The 21,559-nt window shown below is 45.2% G+C and overlaps 1 protein-coding gene and 1 long non-coding RNA gene across 3 annotated transcripts; both read right to left on the reverse strand.

Annotated features, from left to right (window-relative positions):
- Positions 1–1,568: 1,568 nt before the first annotated feature.
- Positions 1,569–20,593, reverse strand: LOC309493399. The gene is made up of 2 exons (XR_014203906.1): positions 20,457–20,593; positions 1,569–2,117 (listed from the first exon to the last, which is right to left on the reverse strand). It is a non-coding gene; the product is annotated as an uncharacterized lncRNA (long non-coding RNA).
- LOC309490220 (uncharacterized protein) lies at positions 12,328–16,147 on the reverse strand. Of its 2 annotated transcripts, none has more exons than XM_082159252.1 (2): positions 14,134–16,147; positions 12,328–14,070 (listed from the first exon to the last, which is right to left on the reverse strand). In XM_082159252.1, exons 1-2 carry the CDS (start codon positions 14,363–14,365, stop codon positions 12,392–12,394), a joined length of 1,911 nt encoding a protein of 636 aa, XP_082015378.1. In that variant the 5' UTR covers positions 14,366–16,147; the 3' UTR covers positions 12,328–12,391. The 2 variants fall into 2 exon arrangements, with proteins under 2 accessions (XP_082015378.1, XP_082015377.1); XM_082159251.1 differs by having other exon boundaries at positions 12,328–14,091.
- Positions 20,594–21,559: the final 966 nt, after the last annotated feature.

Consider the following 21,559-nt stretch of genomic DNA (forward strand, 5'->3'; position numbering starts at 1 on the left):
GGCTAAGCCGCCAAAATGAAAGTCTCAAAATCCGAATGAATGAAACAGCGTCGACTCAGAAACGCGTCAATGAATGCAAGTGTCACCTCATCCACAAATGCAGATCTTGTTGCATGCACAAATTGTGACCTACATTAATACAAAATCGAGGCTTTGTATTCTACATTTACATTTACATTTATTCATTTAGCTGACGCTTTTATCCAGAGCGACTTACAATTGCTATATATGTCAGAGGTCGCACGCCTCTGGAGCAACTAGGGGTTAAGTGTCTTGCTCAGGGACACATTGGTGTCTCACAGTGGATTCGAACCCGGGTCTCTCACACCAAAGGCATGTGTCTTATCCATTGCGCCACCACCACCCCCCCCACCCCCCCCAACTATGTCTCCATTTGTACAAAATGCTGCACATTCATGTGATTCTGGATTTCGCACACACAAGTTGTATTGTATTAGTTTGACGCACATTTGTGAATTTGTCAAATAGATGGGTAGTTGTGCACACACATTAAAAATTAGCACCAGGCCTATTCATTTATAGTTGTTTGTGTGTGGGTTGTGGAATGCTTAAAAACTGCAAAAAGAAAGTCTCAAAATCCAAACGAATGAAATGAGACTGACTCAGAAAAGACATCAATGAATTGTCACTTGCGTGAGCAAAATTCAGAATTGAATGAATGTGTAGCAATTTGTACAAATAGAGATATTTTTGTGAATACAAATGTTTTCTTTTGTATTAGTGTATCATAATTTGCACATGCAACAACGAAGATGTGCATGTGTGGATCTACCTATTCCAGCTAGTGATGTGAGCCGACCAGGAGAGATGTCAGTCTGTCACAGGTGGGCTAGTTGAAATTTTGAGAATTCAATACTCAAATTATTTTAAGAAAAACATTTGAGTAAACTAGCGTAGCAATGTAGAAACATGTTTTCTTCTAATGTTGTAAATGTGAAAGGATTAGTTCACCTCAAAAAGAAAATTTCCTAATACTTTACTCCAAGATGCCATTAATGCCATCCAAGATGTTCATGTCTTTCTTTCTTCAGTGGAGAATAAGTACTTTTTTTTTGAGGAACACATTTCAGGATTTTTCACAGCACAATGGACTTCAACGGCAACCAAAATGTTGAAGTCCGAATCAACGCAGTTTCAAAGGGCTTTGCACGATCACAGCTGAGGAATAGGATCTTACTCAGCAAAACAAAAAAATAAACATTTATATACTTTTTAACCACATTTGTTCGTTTTGTGCTGGTCTGCGACGTCATCACGTTGGAAACGTCATGAAAGATTTTATTTTAAATAATAATAATAAATTAAAACAAATATGTCGGACGATTTTGAAGTTGGAGGAGAAAATGAGATGGAAGTTTTTGCCCTTCCCTGGCTTTTTGAACCGGAGTACACAGACTAATACCTTAGATGACGTAATGTGTGACGTCTCCAATGTGATGACGTAATGCCTGGCACGTCGCAGACGAGCACAAGATGAACAATTTTGGTTAAAAAGTATATAAATGTTAATTTTTTTTTAGAAAATGACTGATTGTTTCGCTAGATAAGACTGATCATCAGCTGGGATTATGCAGATTCATTTGAAGCACTTCAAAGTGCATTGATTTGAAGTTCATTGTGTGGAGAAAAATCCTGACATGTTTTCATCAAAACTTAATTTCTTTTACACTGAAGAAAGACAGACATGACCATCTTGGATGGCATTGTAAATTATCAGGAAATTTTCATTTTGAGGTGAACTAATCCTTTAACAATTATAGATCACTGTTACAAGTCACTGAATGCTGAGGTTTCTATTGGATTATTGTGTTAACTTTGTGCTAAGATTCCTGGTGCTGCATGGGGTGAGTTGGGGTGACTTTGGCTTGCAGACTAGGATTGATAATATAATAGTGATTGAAAATGGAGCAGGACTTACCAAACATAGATCGACAGAGTGCCAACTCTTTAAAGGGACGTTTTTGTTTTGTAGGCTCCTTGTTCTTTTTTCCAGCCCAGTTCAGTCCTGAAGCCAGTTCATTTGACAACAAGTGTGCCATCATACGGCGGACCCTCACCTCTAGGGTAGTCCCTCCAATAGTGGCGAGACGAGCAGTCTGGAAAAGTATAACAAATTTGCAGCGTTAACACATGCAGACTGGATTCACATTTGATCATGCCAACATATTCCTAGATCCAACGACGTTACTTTCAGGAGAGCGCCGCCATATTCCTCACCAATCTCGTATATTTTAGCAGTAAACACAATGTATTTGTCCCTTAATGTCTGCCCCTCCCCTGCCACAGCGTACTCTCCCGTCGTCTACAGACTGTAGCTAGATGGGTAAAGCACGCAAAAATACGGCATCAGGAGACAAAAAGTATTTCTTTGATCACAGCAAATATGTATTGCTATTACAGTCAACAGCACATAATATCCCAGATGTAGGCTAATGCACAATCTTCTTTTAGACTTTCCCTTTCCTCTAGTCATGTAGCACAGCCATAGGAAATGAATGGTGTGGGCGCCGACAGTGCAAAGCTACAGTTACCTTATGTAACTCCAGAGTAAAAACAGCTCAGGGTCTAGGATTTCTTGACTCTGCTTTTGTGAAATACCCCTCTGTACAGTGAAATACCCCTCTGTACTGTGAAATACCCCTCTGTACTGTGAAATACCCCTCTGTACAGTGAAATACCCCTCTGTACAGTGAAATACCCCTCTGTACTGTGAAATACCCCTCTGTACTGTGAAATACCCCTCTGTACTGTGAAATACCCCTCTGTACAGTGAAATACCCCTCTGTACTGTGAAATACCCCTCTGTACTGTGAAATACCCCTCTGTACTGTGAAATACCCCTCTGTACAGTGAAATACCCCTCTGTACAGTGAAATACCCCTCTGTACAGTGAAATACCCCTCTGTACTGTGAAATACCCCTCTGTACAGTGAAATACCCCTCTGTACTGTGAAATACCCCTCTGTACAGTGAAATACCCCTCTGTACTGTGAAATACCCCTCTGTACTGTGAAATACCCCTCTGTACTGTGAAATACCCCTCTGTACTGTGAAATACCCCTCTGTACAGTGAAATACCCCTCTGTACTGTGAAATACCCCCCTGTACTGTGAAATACCCCCCTGTACAGTGAAATACCCCTCTGTACAGTGAAATACCCCTCTGTACAGTGAAATACCCCTCTGTACTGTGAAATACCCCCCTGTACAGTGAAATACCCCTCTGTACAGTGAAATACCCCTCTGTACAGTGAAATACCCCTCTGTACAGTGAAATACCCCTCTGTACTGTGAAATACCCCTCTGTACAGTGAAATACCCCTCTGTACAGTGAAATACCCCTCTGTACTGTGAAATACCCCTCTGTACAGTGCAGTGAAATACCCCTCTGTACAGTGAAATACCCCTCTGTACTGTGAAATACCCCTCTGTACAGTGAAATACCCCTCTGTACTGTGAAATACCCCCCTGTACTGTGAAATACCCCCCTGTACAGTGAAATACCCCTCTGTACTGTGAAATACCCCTCTGTACTGTGAAATACCCCCCTGTACTGTGAAATACCCCCCTGTACAGTGAAATACCCCTCTGTACTGTGAAATACCCCTCTGTACAGTGAAATACCCCTCTGTACTGTGAAATACCCCCCTGTACTGTGAAATACCCCCCTGTACAGTGAAATACCCCTCTGTACAGTGAAATACCCCTCTGTACAGTGAAATACCCCTCTGTACTGTGAAATACCCCCCTGTACAGTGAAATACCCCTCTGTACAGTGAAATACCCCTCTGTACAGTGAAATACCCCTCTGTACAGTGAAATACCCCTCTGTACTGTGAAATACCCCTCTGTACAGTGAAATACCCCTCTGTACAGTGAAATACCCCTCTGTACTGTGAAATACCCCTCTGTACAGTGCAGTGAAATACCCCTGTAACAACAATGACTTTGTGTTGGGGAATTAATTAGCTCAAATTAGCGGTAATATTCATCAATGTGAATATGCATCTGTTGCTTCCATAAATTAATTTATTCAAATTAGGGAATAGGTCACAACCTCGGCTTGTATCAGCGATTACACAGTTACTTGTAATAATCACTGATAGAGACGGGTAGAATTTACTCAATTTGGGGGAATTTGAGGTAAAAGTTGAAGACTGTTCATTTATCACACAGATTGGCCGTCCAGCAGACAGAATGTATGATTCATGAACAGAAATCGGGCGTCTTTAACACTGATAGATAACACTTTCTTGTGGCCACAAAGAAGATAATTATCTTCGTGTTTTAGACAATTTTAGGTTTCTTTTAAGAATAAAAGAAATCGTAGAGCTTATAAGGTAAGATCTGCACTACTCAGGGACTCAGAATTTGAAACAAAACAGGCAAACTTAATTCAAATGATTTAACAAAGTTTATTTAAACAAGCTAGCGATTACACAATCATTTAAAATCACGCAGGAGTAAAAATGCATAAACAAAACAAGCAATATAACGATCGTAATACAGAAATACAACAAAATAAAAAGGTTTGAGAGAGAGAGAGAGAGAGGAAACTAATAGTGAAGAATGGAGATAAGAATGATTTTAGGTGTTCGTGTGAGATGTTGAGAGGGTAGCGTTTTGTAAGGAGAGATGGGTTTGCCGACAGCTCCGTGAGCACGTGGCAGTGTGTTTATCTCGGCACACGTGGGTGAGAGTATGTGTGTGCGTGAACGTGTATGTTTGTGTGTGTGAAAGAGAATTTAGAGAGAGAGATAGAAACAGTTTTAGTCATTCACCACCAAAACCCCAACGTTTCTTAGTAATATTTAGACACTTTAAACAGCATTTCCTTCAGATTGCAAATTTAAAAGATCTACGTTACTCTGTTTGAAAGATCGGCCTTCCTTGGGTGCTTTCGTCTGTGTTGGGTAAAGACACCGGGATCACGTGGTCACAGCGTTCTGGTTGCCGTGGCGACTTGAAGCGAGCGAAGACTCAGCAAAGATTATCTTTAGCCTTAAGTTGATTTGGTGGGTTGGTTTCAGAAGACTATACTATAGTAGTTCTAAGAAAAGACTTGGAAATAAAAGGAAAATAAAAAGCGAGCGGAGCTTCCTTGAGGGAAGGAGGCGTGTCTTCTTTCTCTCTGGCGGACTGCGATGAGAGGAAGAGGGGCGCGCAATTTTAAAGGGCTAAACTCACGCCTCCCTCACGTACGTGGGCCAATCGTCTTTAACAACGTATGGGCCCACCTCCTGACGTTTTGAGGTCTATACGCCTCCTTTTCCGCGGGGTTTTGAACGATGAATTCGTCCATAACTTAATACCACTGGTATTCAATAAAACAATGCATTCTCTGATATTTTGTGTTAAAGATTCAGCATCGTTGTTGTTCGTGGAACACGGCAATACCGCGAATGACAGTTCTAATATCTGAAATCAAGGAGGTACATCATTTCTTGTAATTGTGGACACCACAGAGTGATTACAGGCCAACAAACTACATAGGCATAATATTTGGGACAGGGGATCAGACACACATCAAGAAAATACATTTAAAATATTTCATACAAGGATTTGAGTCCCACGTGGTGGACCTGCGTGTATTTCTGTGTGTGTGTGTGTGTGTGTGTGTGTGTGTGTGTGTGTGTGTGTGTGTGTGTGTGTGTGTGTGTGTGTGTGTGTGTGTGTGTGTGTGTGTGTGTGTGTGATGTCAAACAGAGTTCACACCATGCGTTGAACTTTTGGCTTTCCGAGCCGGGGAGGGTGAGGGTGTAAATGTGTGTACGTGCGTTTGAGTCCTTGAATTGATGTATTAGGCACAGAACGCATGTTTTGGGCATCTGGTCTCTAAAACACTGTTTTATTGTTGTGAAGAGTTAATTAGTGTCTATGTGTAAATCAGTGTCCGAGGGACTCCCTAGGGGGGAGTGCTTTCGGGATCGCTCTCATTGGTCAGCGTGAGGCTCTCCCGGCCATAAACAGACGGTCTCTGTTGGTTTAGACGTAAGAGATCATGTAGAGTGAGAGATAGTCAATGATTTACACCATTTTTCGGCGCCGTTTGGGCTGCACGTCTTGCGTAGAGCAATCTCAAAACAGCAGAGGTGTCGTAAATGAGAGTTCTTTGGAATGTGAGAATAGCTTGAGTCAGAGCGAGACAGGGGTTTTGTAGATTTAGACTGAATTAATTAATTTGATTTAATCACCATGCAGCTGGTGATCTGCTCTCCGTTACATTCCCCCTTTTGATGAGTCGACCGGGCGTGTATGGGCCTAGTCGAGTCATCACGGTAACAACGGTCAGATGGCAGGTGCATGGATGGGCGGAGGCTGCACACGGGTGTTGCTTAGGACTGCAGCGTGAGCTCGATGAGGTCTTCAGCTTGCTCTGGTGGGGAGTCATCCTTCCGGAGGTTTCTCCTGAAGCCGACGGAGACTGCCTCTGTGAGCTTGGCTGTGGAGGTTCGAATTGCGTTGATCCTTCTGTACAGGATATAGGCCAAACCCAAAGCTAGGGCGTGTCCGAGGATGTTGGTAATGCACAGTGCGGTATCAGCGGCTGTCCATGTTTGTACCACAGGTGAAGTGTTCAGAATGGGTAGTCGAGACAATGCTTGAAGGGCTGAGTCCAGGGGAGCTATGTCGATGACTTGTGACCCCCTTTTTGCAATCCAATCTTCCAGTTCGGGATCTAGAGTGAAATTGCGGCTCTTGAAGAAAGACAGAATTTCTAGTTCGGCTTGGTACTCTTCACTTGGGAGGTGGTACGAGGCCAGGTCCTCTAGGTGGAGGATGGCTCCTCGTGGGACTTGAATCCACATGCTTTGGTTGAGCAGGCTGACACGTGTAGCAGTGTCGTGTCGGTCATAGGTCAGCGAGGGTTGTCCCGGGGGATGGGACAGTCTTCTTTCCTGTAGGGACGGCGGTTGAGTTTAGTTCGTATTGGCCTCTTCTTGTCTGTCCCTACTACGGGCCACATATCTTCTAATTTGATTTCGGTGGACCCATTTGAGAACGGGTTCTCTTGGTCCCCGTTTAAGCTGGATCTGGTATGCTACAGGAGAGAGTTTGTTCACAATTTCATGTGGTCCAGTCCAGTGAGGCAGAAACTTTTTTGACAGTTGCTTGGGTGGCAAGGCGAAACTGTAGTACAGGACTTTGTCGCCCACACTGAGTTCTTGGTGGGATGCCTTTCGATCATAGTATGCTTTCTGGCCATCAGCGCTGGTTTTCAGGTGTTGCTGAGCGAAAGCGAAAGTTGTTTTCAAGTGTCTATGGAGCTCGTCCAGATATTGGGACGTGGTATAGGCGGTGACGAGGTTGTTGTCTCCTGGTTGGTACAACAGGTGTAAGGGCAGAGTCATCTGCCTCCCAGTCATGAGTTCAAATGGAGCCACTCTGGTGGATTCCTGTGGTGTGGCTCGGATAGCCATCAGCACCAGGGGAAGTTTCACATCCCAGTCTTTCTGGTTAGCCGACACATATTTTCTCAACATGGCGACCACCGTTCGGTTAGACCTTTCTACCTGTCCGGATGAGATCGGATGGTGACTGATGTGAAGTTTGGCTTGTACCCCTAGAATTCTCCAGATCTTTTGCATGATCTCTGCGGTGAAATGGGTACCTCGATCTGAATTGACTTTCAGTGGCAACCCGAATCGGGAGAAGATGTGGTTCATCAGGAGATATGCCGTTGTTTGGGCGGTGTCGTTAGGTGCTGGCAAACACTCTACCCACTTGGTAAACTGACACACCACCGTGAGAAAGTATTTGTTACCTCTGCTCGATCTGGGCAGCGGTCCCACCCAATCAATTTGGAGATCTGACCAGGGAAATGTGATTCCTCTGCGTTGCAACGGGGCTCTGTGAGTCAGGTTTGTTGGGTGAAACTGGCAACAGACCAGGCATTCTCTCACATACTCTGCCACATCCTGCTGCATACCTGGCCAGTATGCCACTTGTCTAAGTGTCTCATACGTGGCTCTGGTACCGTGGTGCCCCGCGTAAGGTGCGTTGTGGGCGTGGTTTATCATCTCCCCCCTTTGACATCGGGGCACGACAAGCTTGGGCGAAGTGGTGTCATCGGTGACAAACCATAAAATGTCGTCCCGCACACGCAGCATGTGTCTGCTGTTGTGTAAGTGTCTGAGATCTGAGTTATCAGTGGTGTCAGACGGTGCGATTGGGTTGGTGGAGGGGTCTTTGAGGTGGAGAATCATAGTCTTTATGGCAGTGTCCGAGCCTTGCATTTCTGCAAGGTCATTGTTTGAAATTTGTGGGGTTAGTGACAGCATCTGCGAAGCAGGTGCGGTAGCAGGTGATGGTTTCTTGCTTCGGGTTAGCACTGCTACATCGGGGGTGGGTGAGGGTTTCGGGGAATTCCACGGTTCACCGTTTAGGGCGCCCGCTTTTGCGAGGGCGTCAGTGTGGTCATTGAAGTCTTTGTCTTGGCCTGGGAGTTTGGAGTGTCCTTTTACCTTTTTCCAGTACACGGCGAGATCGTGTGTCGTTGTGATGTTATCACATTCCTGGAACAGGTGTTGGTGTTTTACAGGCTTGTTGTTAGCAGTTTTGAAACCATTCTGTTTCCAGGTCTGGAGATGGCATACAAAACTGAGTCTGGCATAGTTAGAGTCTGTGCAGATGAGAAGTTCTTTGATGTTGTTTGATGCTGCGATTTGCAGAGTTATGAGAATTGCCGCGATTTCTGCATACTGTGATGACTTGGGGCCTAGCTTGAAGTGTTGTGGTGGGCATGGGTGGTCGTTCACCCACAGTACCCCTGCACCTGCTTTTAGGATGCCCTCGCTGTTGTAGGAGCATCCGTCCACGTAGGCTGTGGGCATGCCTTCGCACGCATTCTTGTCAAAGTACCTGTGGCAGGTCAGTGGTGGTTCTTGGGGCTCAGGTGTGTTCAGCGTTGCGGCAGGAGAGTTGTCAGAGCAGTTTTGACAGGCCGCCAAGCCGTTACCTAGAGCGGATTTGTGGTTTTGTGCATATCTTGCCTCGACGTTTCGTCCTTGGAGAGCCATTAGCCATGTAGCAATGCGTGAATTAGTGACAACGCCGTCGCGGATTCGCTGGCTATTGAGGAACATGACGGGCTGGTGGCATGTTTCTATGATGACTTTCTGTGCACCAATGTAGTTGGAGAAGCGCTGAATTGCCCACACTGTACAGAGCAAAGCTTTTTCGCAGTCTGAGAATTTACATTCTGGAGGGAGAAGTGTCTTGCTGGCATATGCGACTACCTTCTTGTCTTGGTCATGTTGTTGGTATAGGCCAGCACTGAGACATTGGTTTGAAAACCCAGCTTCCAGGTGGAATTCTTTCTGTGGATCAGGGTAAGCAAGGCATGGAGCTGTGCATAAATGTCTTTTTAGTTCTACCATAGCGTGTTCTTGAGCATCTGACCAGACGAAAGGGCAGTCCTTTTTCAATAAAGTCGTTAGAGGCCTGGCGATGTCTGAGTAGTTTTCGATGAACTGTCGGGAGTAGTTGCAAACTCCCAGAAAGCTTCGAAGTTCTGAGACGTTAGTGGGAGGCTTGATGTTTTGAATGGCATGAATACGGTTTGATTGTGGTTCAATGCCATGTGGTCCAATGAGCAAGCCAACGTAATTGACCTTGCTTTTACACCATTGTCCCTTGTGGAGGGCTATTTTGGCGCCGGCAGCAGATAACTGGTTTAAAACATAGTCAATTTCTTTTAGGTGGTCTGCCACCGTCGTGCTTTTCATAAGCACATCGTCGACGTAAATCAGGTTACCTCTCATCCTGGCGTCTGGGCATGCTTTGTTCAGGAATATGTTGAATTCAGCTGGTGAGTTTGCATATCCGAACGGACACCTGTTGAAGGTGTACTGTCGGTTGCCGAACGTGAATGCCAGCTTGTGTTGGTCGTCAGGGTGTACTGGAATGGTCCAGAATCCAGAGGCCACATCGAGTGTAGAGAAGATGGTGGCTCCTCTGATTTGTGGGATTTCCTGTTCCAGCTGAGTCATGGGCCATCGTGACAATGGCACCTGTTGATTTAATTTGCGATAGTCGATGGTTGGTCTCCACTTTCCATTAGGCTTGAGAACAGGCCATAGTGGCGCAGAGTATGTGCTGTTGCAGGCTCGAATGACATTTTTCTCAAGCATTGATTCGATGATTTCCCGCACCGGTTCGTGTGAGGCGATGGGAATCTTGTATTGCTTGACAAAGGTGGGCGGAGCCTCAGGGTGCGTGGGGATACGCACTGTGTGGAGGTCCGTCAGACCACAGTCTAAAGAGTCTTTCGCAAATGATTCTTTGAACTTGTATAGGACTTGTTTTAGTCTTTGGCGGTCTGCATCATCCTGAAGGGCATCAGCATCCTGTAGAATTTGTTGCACTTGCAATTCGAAACCTTGGTATGGTTCCTCTGTTGGTTTGTCATCAGTCGGGTTGGTTTCAACCGGCATGGCAGGTGCGTCAGCTTCACTGACGGGCTGGTGGGAGACTGTGTACACTGTGAGGTGTTGATCCTCTGTCAGCTCTGTTCTGCACACACGGTGTTTGGCTACCGACATGACAGATGTGATGGCAATGAATTGGAAGGGTGCTGTGAACAATGTATTGTCAGTATGTCCCTCAGGTATCAGTGCAGGTGGAATGGGCCCTATTACGGGTAGTATCAGTTCAAAGTCATGAAAGTCATTACTGACTAGCCATCCCAGTCGGTAGGCTTTGGGGATGCTGATGTCAGCTGCTGTGCAATTGTTGAACAGAATGTAGACTACCCGAGATGACACTTCAGTGAGGGGTGTGGCTTCGAGGGTGAGTCCGAGTTCTACACATTCAGGTGAAGGTTGGAAGAAAGCCAGTGTGTGGTTTAGGGTTTGGCCCTGTCGCAGGTTGAGGCGCACGGCGACGCCTTTCGTGTAAGCAGGTACAACTGTTCCTTGTTCGTTGATGAGGGTGCAGACTTCAGGGATGGTCTGACCTGACAGTAGATTGTCATGACTGATGGGAACAGGTGGCAGTGAAATCAATGGGGCCCATACAACCTCATTAAACATGTCCACATGAGCCTTGAGGCGAATCAAGATGTCTGCTCCAATGTAGACGTCGTGAGCTGGGTCTTCCAGGATCAGGAAGTAATGGGTCAAGTGCCGGTGATTCCATGTCAAGTTCAAGGCACAGATCCCTTTGGCAGATGTCAATGAGGTTGGTTCTGGGTTCAAAGGGAAACGGGTGCGTTTACAGGTGTAGGGCAGGTCTGGAGTCTGTTCAAGAATTGCATTGAATAGTGGCAAGCTTATAGCTGAGTTGTCTGCCCATAGTGCCAGGATAATGTCTGTTGCGGTTACGTCCTGCAGCTGCAGGGGAGTTTTTACCTGGGGGCAGTAATTATCGGAGTCTGGCGTTGTTCTGAACGTGCAGAGTAGCGAACTTGAACCCTGAACAGCTGTGGGGATTTCATCCTCATGTCTGGCTGAGGAAATTTCCACGATCCTTGTGGCTTGGCATTTTGGCTCAATGGATTTGTGCGGCTGGAGGGGGAGGGGTTCGCGCACCTGAGCCCAAATTTGTAGATGCTTGAAGTCCAACAAGGGTTCAAAACGGTCCAGCAGGTCCTTGCCTATGAGAAATTGATAAGTGTTCACAGGGGAAATATACACAGGGTGGACTACGCTCATAGGACCGATTGCCAGGTGAATGGGAGCTAAGTTCTTTAGCTGGATGTCGTTCTGGCTGTATGACTGCACGTTCAGCTCACAAGTGTGGAATTTAAGAGTTCGGTTTTGTCTTTGCGCTTCACACTTGAGTTTTTGAAATAGTTGAGCAGAAATTAGCGTTAGGTCAGAACCTGTGTCCACCAGGGCTTCGAGCTGCATTTCCTTTTCTAAGGTGATGGTTAAGTACAGTTTTCGTGCCACTCCTCTCTCAATGAGGTTGCCCAGGAGTTGTGGCATGGGCTCTTGTGTGTTGATTGACAAGCAGTGGGGGTAGGTCTCTAGTGTCTCGTTGTTGGTGCAGATTACTAGGACAGCGCTGTCTGGCATTTTGTTGTGAGAGCTGCTGCAGTCTTGTGCAGGAAGTGTTGCTGTCAGCTGGAGGGAGTGAGTTGAGCTGTCATTTGGTGATGCAGCAGCGAGTTCGATAGTCTGAGGTTTAACAACAGTGTTTTGCGGGGCTGTCAGCTTGAGGGAGTGAGTGGAGCTGTCATTTTGTGATGTGACAGCGAGTTCGATAGTCTTTGGTTTGACAGCAGTGTTTTGCGGGGCTGTCAGTTTGAGGGAGTGAGTGGAGCTGTCATTTTGTGATGTGACAGCGAGTTCAGCAGTCTGAGGTTTAACACTAGTTTCAGGTGGGCTGTCAGCGTGAGGAGCATTGGTTTCAGGCCTGTGGGCTAGTCATGCGGTGTCTGGTTTATCTTTGTCTTCCTTGTGAGGTTTCTTTTGGACAAGATTTCTCAGTGCTCTTATGAGTTCTGCTTCTTCGGGCGTGGCTGCACTGTTTCTGTCGGGTGTGGGCTCCATTTTGACTTTACCGTTGTCATGTCGAGATGGGTCCCTTGGCCGTTTATCTGGGCTTGTGGTTCGGGGAGATCGGGGTCGGCCCCTTCTGGGGTTGCGGTCGGCTTCCCAGCTGCCTCCGCCTTTTTGGTTGTGGGGGAAGCGATGCCGGTCCCAGGATCCACCGAAACGATCATTTTGCGGCCTTGGGCGGACACCCCCCCGGTTTCGCGGTCCTCTGCCGGCTTGGAACGGTCGGGACTGTTTGTTGCCGGGTTCGTAGTTGGCAGGCTGTGCACCCTCCAGGGCAAGTTCTGGACCGGGCGCAGCGACGGCACACACTGTGGGGTATTTTACAGGTTTTTCAGACACAGTCTTTTGTTTTACGTACGCTTTGTGGGCCAGGTCACGTAACTGTTGAATTGACAGGGTCCGTGGACAGACTAGAACGCCCAGGTGCGCACTTTGACTTGGGTGGAGATTCCGCAGAAAAAGCGTTTTGAAACTCACGTCCTCTTCCATGTGTGCCTCATTCCTCGGTCCGAAGTAGGCGAGCCGCAGACGTTCGTAGTAGGCTTGCGGCGTTTCCAGACGAGCTTGTTTGAGGTCCATTGCCGCAATGATGCCTTGGTCCGAGTCTGGATCAGAGAATTCACGGATCAGGGCTTGTCGTAATTGTGGATAGTTCGTTTTAACGGATTCTGGCTGGCGATCCAGGAAACTCCTCACGATGCGCCCAGAAGTGGTCCGAAGGAGATATAACTTGTCCCAAGTCGTGACATTGTCCACAGTTTGCAAGTGAAATTCAATATCGGTTAAATAAGAGTGCACGTCGTTGCCACCTGCTGGATTTGGGTTGAATGTAGGGATGTTTCTTGCCAGCTTGTCCAGTTCTTTAGAGGCTGTGCGGTAGCTGGTGGCTCGTCTTTCCGGGACGGGGCCCGCAGGTGAGATAGTGTCAGGACGTGGGCTTTCCTCTTCTTCTTTAGCTTTAAGAGTTCGGCTGTGAAGTGCAGGTTCGCGGGTAAGGAGAGACGGGGTGGTGTGTGTCTCCCCCTCCCGCTTATCTTGTAGGTCGTACACATGTTTGAGTTCACAGTGGACCAGGTCCAGCTCGCCCTTAAGCTCATGTCTTTGTTGGATGAGCTCGTCAATTTCAGCTCGGGCTTTCTGCAAAAATGTTTCACACACTTTGACTCTAGCGTCTCTGTCCGTTAATTCTGTGCGTGCTCTTGCTAGCAGATCCTCTCCACGTAGCAGCTTGGAATTTAGGGCAGCCGTGGTCTGTTTCTCCGCCTCCACTGTCCTGTCCGTGTCCAGACGCAGGTCCTCCAGGGCCTGCTGTAATCTTTCCACTTCCTGTTGTAGTCCTTCCACTTCCTGTTGTAGTCTTTCCACTTCCTGTTGTAGTTCCGGGTGTGTTTCCTCCTCAGTCCCCAGAAGTAGCTCGTCCAGTTGTTGTTGTGCCAGCTCCTTTTGTTTGCAGGCCTCCTTTAGCTGAGTTTTTAGTCCAGCAGTGTCCTTTTCCAGCTTGGCTTTGTCCTTTTCCAGCTGGGCTTTGTCCTTTTCCAGCTGGGCTTTGTCCTTTTCCAGCTGGGCTTTGTCCTTTTCCAGCTGGGCTTTGTCCTCCTCCAGCAGACGTGCCTGGGACACCAGGTAGTGAGAGAGACTCCCGATGAGGCGACTCCATTCTTTTGAACTGTAGGCCTGCGTGGGGTCCTGGGACATGATCTGGTCCACGTTGGCGTCCAGTTCCTGTTGGGTCAGGAGTTTTGGGTCACCGAAGTCTTTGGATAGGCAACCGGAGGTCATGGCGGCCAACCACGCCTGTAGGCTATTCCAGTGAGCTGCAGGGCTGGGTGAGCGCGACATGTTGACTCACTGTAGGCGAGAGAAGACACAACACACACACACACAAGAAGGGCCAATGCAATCGTGTCGTGAAGCTAATAAACTATAGGACGGTGTGCCGTCTATAGAACTTTGGGCTAACTGATTTTAGACAGTTAGGCGGGTCAGCCTAGGACCCGGAATAGAGACTGTTCAGTTGTCCCTCTATTACTTAGCTTTCTGGGGTCTCGTTGGTGCACTGAAAAACAAGTTACCAAAGACCATGCAAGGCACGAGTAGGCGAGGATTTAAAGGGGAGGAAGAAACAGAAATTGAACACAAAAACAAAAACAAAAATATCAGTGATTTGATCTGAGCTGTAATTTGGACACTAATAGCACAAAGGATGTGCCTTGGGGGAGATATTTAAGATTATGTGGCTTATATTGGGAGGCAAAGTTTTCTCTTTTTTTTTTTTTCAAATGATTTAGTCTTACCTGAAATGGACGGAGGTCGCCCCGGCCGGCCCTCCCCGAGCGCGGTCAACCTTCCTGGCGCCCCGAACACCTGGCCGCCGTGACCTTGGATTCTCCGTTACTCTGCTCACGGACACGACCCCTCAAACAGGGTGACTTTTAACACAATCCTAGTAGTTCCGGAGATATCAACCAACCAAACGCAATGCAAAGGTGAGTGCGTCGCAGAACGGTGGCAGGGGCTGCCTAGTGTTTGCGCAGCGGTCCCAACAATTGACTCTTGCGTCGGTTTTTATGGCTGACACTCCGAAGCACCGGATTGCTGAGGTCACGTACTGCGTGCCGCCGCCCGTGACAGAGGTAAGAGAAACTCAAGGGTCACCGCACGGTCAGTGTCGGAAACGTCAGTCGGGAGACTCACCCACAGAGGGCGACCCGGGACTCCTGTAGTCCACTGCAAGTGCTGAGATTCTTGCCTATAAGAGCCACAACATGGAGTAAAACAAGGGACTCTAAAGTGAATTAAGATTTCTTGCTTACACCAAATGGGTTATGTGGTAAAACAATAATAACAAGGTAAAACTTCGCAGAGAAAAAGAGAAAAAAAAAGTAAAATTAAACCAACCTTGAAACGGAAAAACCGAATTAAAAGGGTGTATGGTCTTGTCAGTTAAAGGTGAAACAGAAGATGGTTAGCGGTTTCTCGATGTAGGTGGAAACAGGAGAAGCGGTGCGGTAGACCACTGTAGTGGTTTAATAGAGCCTCTAGGGGGCGCTCTTCCTCTCGTCGGTTTGCCTTAACTGTTGGACACACTTAAACTTTTAATTCAAAATTGGCTTAAAATCAAATCCAAATAATCCTGGGGTACCTTAACAGAGAATTCGAATGGTTATTTATAACAATCAAACAACACTTAAGTTATTTTGTAATGATTACAAACTAATCATTCGAAATCAGCATCTATGGAATGAAATTCAACAGAGTAAATTTGTAGAAAGCTGACTTGGACAGGGAGCTTCCACTAGGGGGCTCTGTCTTTCTCAGGGGTATGATGATTGGAAATAACAAAAAAAAATTTTTTTTTTTTTCTTTTAGAAATGGAAGGATTTCAACAACAAAATAAAATAATCACTATAACATTGAAGTCGTTATTCAATGATTATTTAAAAACGGGAGTAAACCCAAACAGAATCATCAATGTAGATTTAAAAGTGGAAAACACAGCAGGGTATAGTGACCCCGAGGAGAAGAGGGATAGTTGACCTGGAGGGGTGTGGCCACGTGGGGCACTGTCCTCTTCCGGGTGAACTATCAGTGCTTTTGGATTGAGACACTCTATAATTTCCGGTTTCCTTTCTGGAAATCTAAATTCACAATAAAATGTCTCAGTTCAAAATACAAGGGTTGTTTTAAACGAACTTAGCGAGCTGTAAATACAAATATGTATTTAAACAGCGTCTTAGATACTTACGACCGCGAATTTATTTATTTATTTTTTTATCACCAAAAATCAAGGCGGAAGGAAATGGCCGACGGGTGTTTACCCCGTCGTCAACCACGCGGTGGCAGTGTTGCGCTTACGCGGAACAAAGACACGAGGTGGTAAATTTAAAACATGAGAACAATACACGCCTGTAGGATTGACTTCAGCAATCGCAATTTCACGCGTGCAGGCCTTTTACAAACACACAAAAAAAATCACACTGCAACTAAATTCTTTAAAAAGGTCACGCAGACCTTTTGCAAACACATAAATTACACTGCAAATAAATTCTTGAGAGATCACGGCGGATCTTTTGTTTCTGTTCTGTGCAGAAACTATAACGCGGGTTTTTTTTGCTGGTTAGCGAAGCCAGTGGTTTAACCCGTAATGTGTCGTAGCTAGCGACATGCAATAGAATATTCTTTCTGACCGGAGTAGCTTACTTTGCTCTCGGGATTTACAGAAGTACCGGTAACAATGCCTGATGGACTCCTTTGTTCCAACACAGGTATTAAAACAGAATTACATGTACGGTCAAGCAAAAGAGATGTTTATTTTCCTCTAATTTTGGACTCGCAACAATACTGTAAACTTAACTGCAGTTTTTCTCCACGACCAGACTTAACTGGTGGGTTTATGGCTTTTTGCCCTTTGATCAGTTTTTCGAGTCGACTTATTCAGTAATTCAATAGTAACGTTACAAGATTCAAACGCGCATAAAAACGTTAAACTTTCAAAAATCACACATGAATATCAAATTGCACAATTTGTATCAAAACTGAGTATGAGAGTGCCCGCATTCAAAAAACCAATATTTATGTAACAACAATGACTTTGTGTTGGGGAATTAATTAGCTCAAATTAGCGGTAATATTCATCAATGTGAATATGCATCTGTTGCTTCCATAAATTAATTTATTCAAATTAGGGAATAGGTCACAACCTCGGCTTGTATCAGCGATTACACAGTTACTTGTAATAATCACTGATAGAGACGGGTAGAATTTACTCAATTTGGGGGAATTTGAGGTAAAAGTTGAAGACTGTTCATTTATCACACAGATTGGCCGTCCAGCAGACAGAATGTATGATTCATGAACAGAAATCGGGCGTCTTTAACACTGATAGATAACACTTTCTTGTGGCCACAAAGAAGATAATTATCTTCGTGTTTTAGACAATTTTAGGTTTCTTTTAAGAATAAAAGAAATCGTAGAGCTTATAAGGTAAGATCTGCACTACTCAGGGACTCAGAATTTGAAACAAAACAGGCAAACTTAATTCAAATGATTTAACAAAGTTTATTTAAACAAGCTAGCGATTACACAATCATTTAAAATCACGCAGGAGTAAAAATGCATAAACAAAACAAGCAATATAACGATCGTAATACAGAAATACAACAAAATAAAAAGGTTTGAGAGAGAGAGAGAGAGAGGAAACTAATAGTGAAGAATGGAGATAAGAATGATTTTAGGTGTTCGTGTGAGATGTTGAGAGGGTAGCGTTTTGTAAGGAGAGATGGGTTTGCCGACAGCTCCGTGAGCACGTGGCAGTGTGTTTATCTCGGCACACGTGGGTGAGAGTATGTGTGTGCGTGAACGTGTATGTTTGTGTGTGTGAAAGAGAATTTAGAGAGAGAGATAGAAACAGTTTTAGTCATTCACCACCAAAACCCCAACGTTTCTTAGTAATATTTAGACACTTTAAACAGCATTTCCTTCAGATTGCAAATTTAAAAGATCTACGTTACTCTGTTTGAAAGATCGGCCTTCCTTGGGTGCTTTCGTCTGTGTTGGGTAAAGACACCGGGATCACGTGGTCACAGCGTTCTGGTTGCCGTGGCGACTTGAAGCGAGCGAAGACTCAGCAAAGATTATCTTTAGCCTTAAGTTGATTTGGTGGGTTGGTTTCAGAAGACTATACTATAGTAGTTCTAAGAAAAGACTTGGAAATAAAAGGAAAATAAAAAGCGAGCGGAGCTTCCTTGAGGGAAGGAGGCGTGTCTTCTTTCTCTCTGGCGGACTGCGATGAGAGGAAGAGGGGCGCGCAATTTTAAAGGGCTAAACTCACGCCTCCCTCACGTACGTGGGCCAATCGTCTTTAACAACGTATGGGCCCACCTCCTGACGTTTTGAGGTCTATACGCCTCCTTTTCCGCGGGGTTTTGAACGATGAATTCGTCCATAACTTAATACCACTGGTATTCAATAAAACAATGCATTCTCTGATATTTTGTGTTAAAGATTCAGCATCGTTGTTGTTCGTGGAACACGGCAATACCGCGAATGACAGTTCTAATATCTGAAATCAAGGAGGTACATCATTTCTTGTAATTGTGGACACCACAGAGTGATTACAGGCCAACAAACTACATAGGCATAATATTTGGGACAGGGGATCAGACACACATCAAGAAAATACATTTAAAATATTTCATACAAGGATTTGAGTCCCACGTGGTGGACCTGCGTGTATTTCTGTGTGTGTGTGTGTGTGTGTGTGTGTGTGTGTGTGTGTGTGTGTGTGTGTGTGTGTGTGTGTGTGTGTGATGTCAAACAGAGTTCACACCATGCGTTGAACTTTTGGCTTTCCGAGCCGGGGAGGGTGAGGGTGTAAATGTGTGTACGTGCGTTTGAGTCCTTGAATTGATGTATTAGGCACAGAACGCATGTTTTGGGCATCTGGTCTCTAAAACACTGTTTTATTGTTGTGAAGAGTTAATTAGTGTCTATGTGTAAATCAGTGTCCGAGGGACTCCCTAGGGGGGAGTGCTTTCGGGATCGCTCTCATTGGTCAGCGCGAGGCTCTCCCGGCCATAAACAGACGGTCTCTGTTGGTTTAGACGTAAGAGATCATGTAGAGTGAGAGATAGTCAATGATTTACACCATTTTTCGGCGCCGTTTGGGCTGCACGTCTTGCGTAGAGCAATCTCAAAACAGCAGAGGTGTCGTAAATGAGAGTTCTTTGGAATGTGAGAATAGCTTGAGTCAGAGCGAGACAGGGGTTTTGTAGATTTAGACTGAATTAATTAATTTGATTTAATCACCATGCAGCTGGTGATCTGCTCTCCGTTACACCCCTCTGTACAGTGCAGGGAAATACCCCTCTGTACAGTGCAGTGAAATACCCCTCTGTACAGTGAAATACCCCTCTGTACAGTGAAATACTCCTCTGTACTGTGAAATACCCCTCTGTACAGTGAAATACCCCTCTGTACAGTGAAATACTCCTCTGTACTGTGAAATACCCCTCTGTACAGTGAAATACCCCTCTGTACAGTGAAATACCCCTCTGTACAGTGAAATACCCCTCTGTACAGTGAAATACTCCTCTGTACTGTGAAATACCCCTCTGTACAGTGAAATACCCCTCTGTACTGTGAAATACCCCTCTGTACAGTGCAGTGAAATACCCCTCTGTACAGTGCAGTGAAATACCCCTCTGTACAGTGAAATACCCCTCTGTACAGTGAAATACTCCTCTGTACTGTGAAATACCCCTCTGTACAGTGAAATACCCCTCTGTACAGTGAAATACTCCTCTGTACTGTGAAATACCCCTCTGTACAGTGAAATACCCCTCTGTACAGTGAAATACCCCTCTGTACAGTGAAATACCCCTCTGTACAGTGAAATACTCCTCTGTACTGTGAAATACCCCTCTGTACAGTGAAATACTCCTCTGTACTGTGAAATACCCCTCTGTACTGTGAAATACCCCTCTGTACTGTGAAATACCCCTCTGTACAGTGAAATACCCCTCTGTACAGTGAAATACCCCTCTGTACTGTGAAATACCCCTCTGTACAGTGAAATACTCCTCTGTACTGTGAAATACCCCTCTGTACAGTGAAATACTCCTCTGTACTGTGAAATACCCCTCTGTACAGTGAAATACCCCTCTGTACTGTGAAATACCCCTCTGTACAGTGAAATACCCCTCTGTACAGTGAAATACCCCTCTGTACTGTGAAATACCCCTCTGTACAGTGAAATACCCCTCTGTACCCCTCTGGAGATATTGAAATGTGAAACGTGGACTGACTGAGACTAAGGTTCAATACAAATTAACCCATGAGTCTACTGTCATAACTGTCAGGCAATTTAAGGAAGTTGTGCATATCAGTGAAGTTTTCTGACAGAAGAATGATTTAACTATTAAACAACTACCATTGCCTGGCGGTTTGTGACATTTAGCAGTGTCTCTTCTGCACGGTCCAGGGCCTCCATGGTGTGGAGGGGCAGCTCCAAGGGCTCCGCCAGTGGCCGTCCCACAGACTCCGACTGTCCACACCTGGAGGAATTGCCTGAACTCCTCCCGCAGGTCCTTCACCTCCTTGGACAACTCTGTCACTGCAGTTAGAAGTTTTACCCTTCGATGAATATTCCAAATAAATGGGGCCTCATTTATAAACGCCGTTTTACTTTGAGCATGATTGGTTAATCTGTCTGTCTTCCAGGAAACTGTCCAATGAGAGTGTGCGTGGCTCTGCGTGCCTATTTTAAGTTTGAAAATACGTCCGTTACTCTCGGTCGGTGAGCAGCTGCTGCCTGCGTTGATTACTCGGTCAGACCTGGATTATTTTATATCTGCCTGTTGAATTCTAAAATTTTGAGCGAATTTGAGTTGATATGTCAATGAAGAACAAAAGCTGGAATGTGAACAGAGGAAGGGGTCGTACGTGGTCTGTCAAAATACTGGCGATATCAGGTAAGAAAACATTTTTCAGTCCTTAACAGTCTAACGTTAGGGACCCGGGGAACGGTCATAGGCTTACTGCAACCTCATAAGTTATCTCTGTGTGTGTTTTTGTATTGCTTTACCATTAGCATAGCGATATTAGCTTGTATTTCAATGTAAGTTAGTACCATCTGACATTGCTGTGTTTTGTTGTTGGTAATGTTATGTGTTTAATGTTGTCAGCTAACGTTAGTTTAAAAACGCATGAGAGGTAAAAAAGTGTGGGAATGAGTAAAGTGATAAAACCATCATTTATTCGTTAGAAGTTTACATAACCTCTTCAAACACTGATAACGATATTGAAAAGATATTTGTTTACATTTTTTTTTTAGATCAAGCATTGGAATAAGATTTTTATCAGGGGAGAAGGGAGAACACCCAACAGAAAGACCCATTCACCAACTACAGTAAGTCAATTTTACCCACTGTTCGAAAAGCTACACAGGGATTAATATATAGTATTAAGTATGATTTTCATCTTTAAAGTAAAGACATTGCGTTACTGATAGAAAGTCTGAGTAACTTTTTGTCC

The sequence above is a fragment of the Leuciscus leuciscus genome (assembly GCF_965113295.1).
Source record: "Leuciscus leuciscus genome assembly, chromosome: 2".
In the NCBI taxonomy this organism is placed as follows: domain Eukaryota; kingdom Metazoa; phylum Chordata; class Actinopteri; order Cypriniformes; family Leuciscidae; genus Leuciscus; species Leuciscus leuciscus.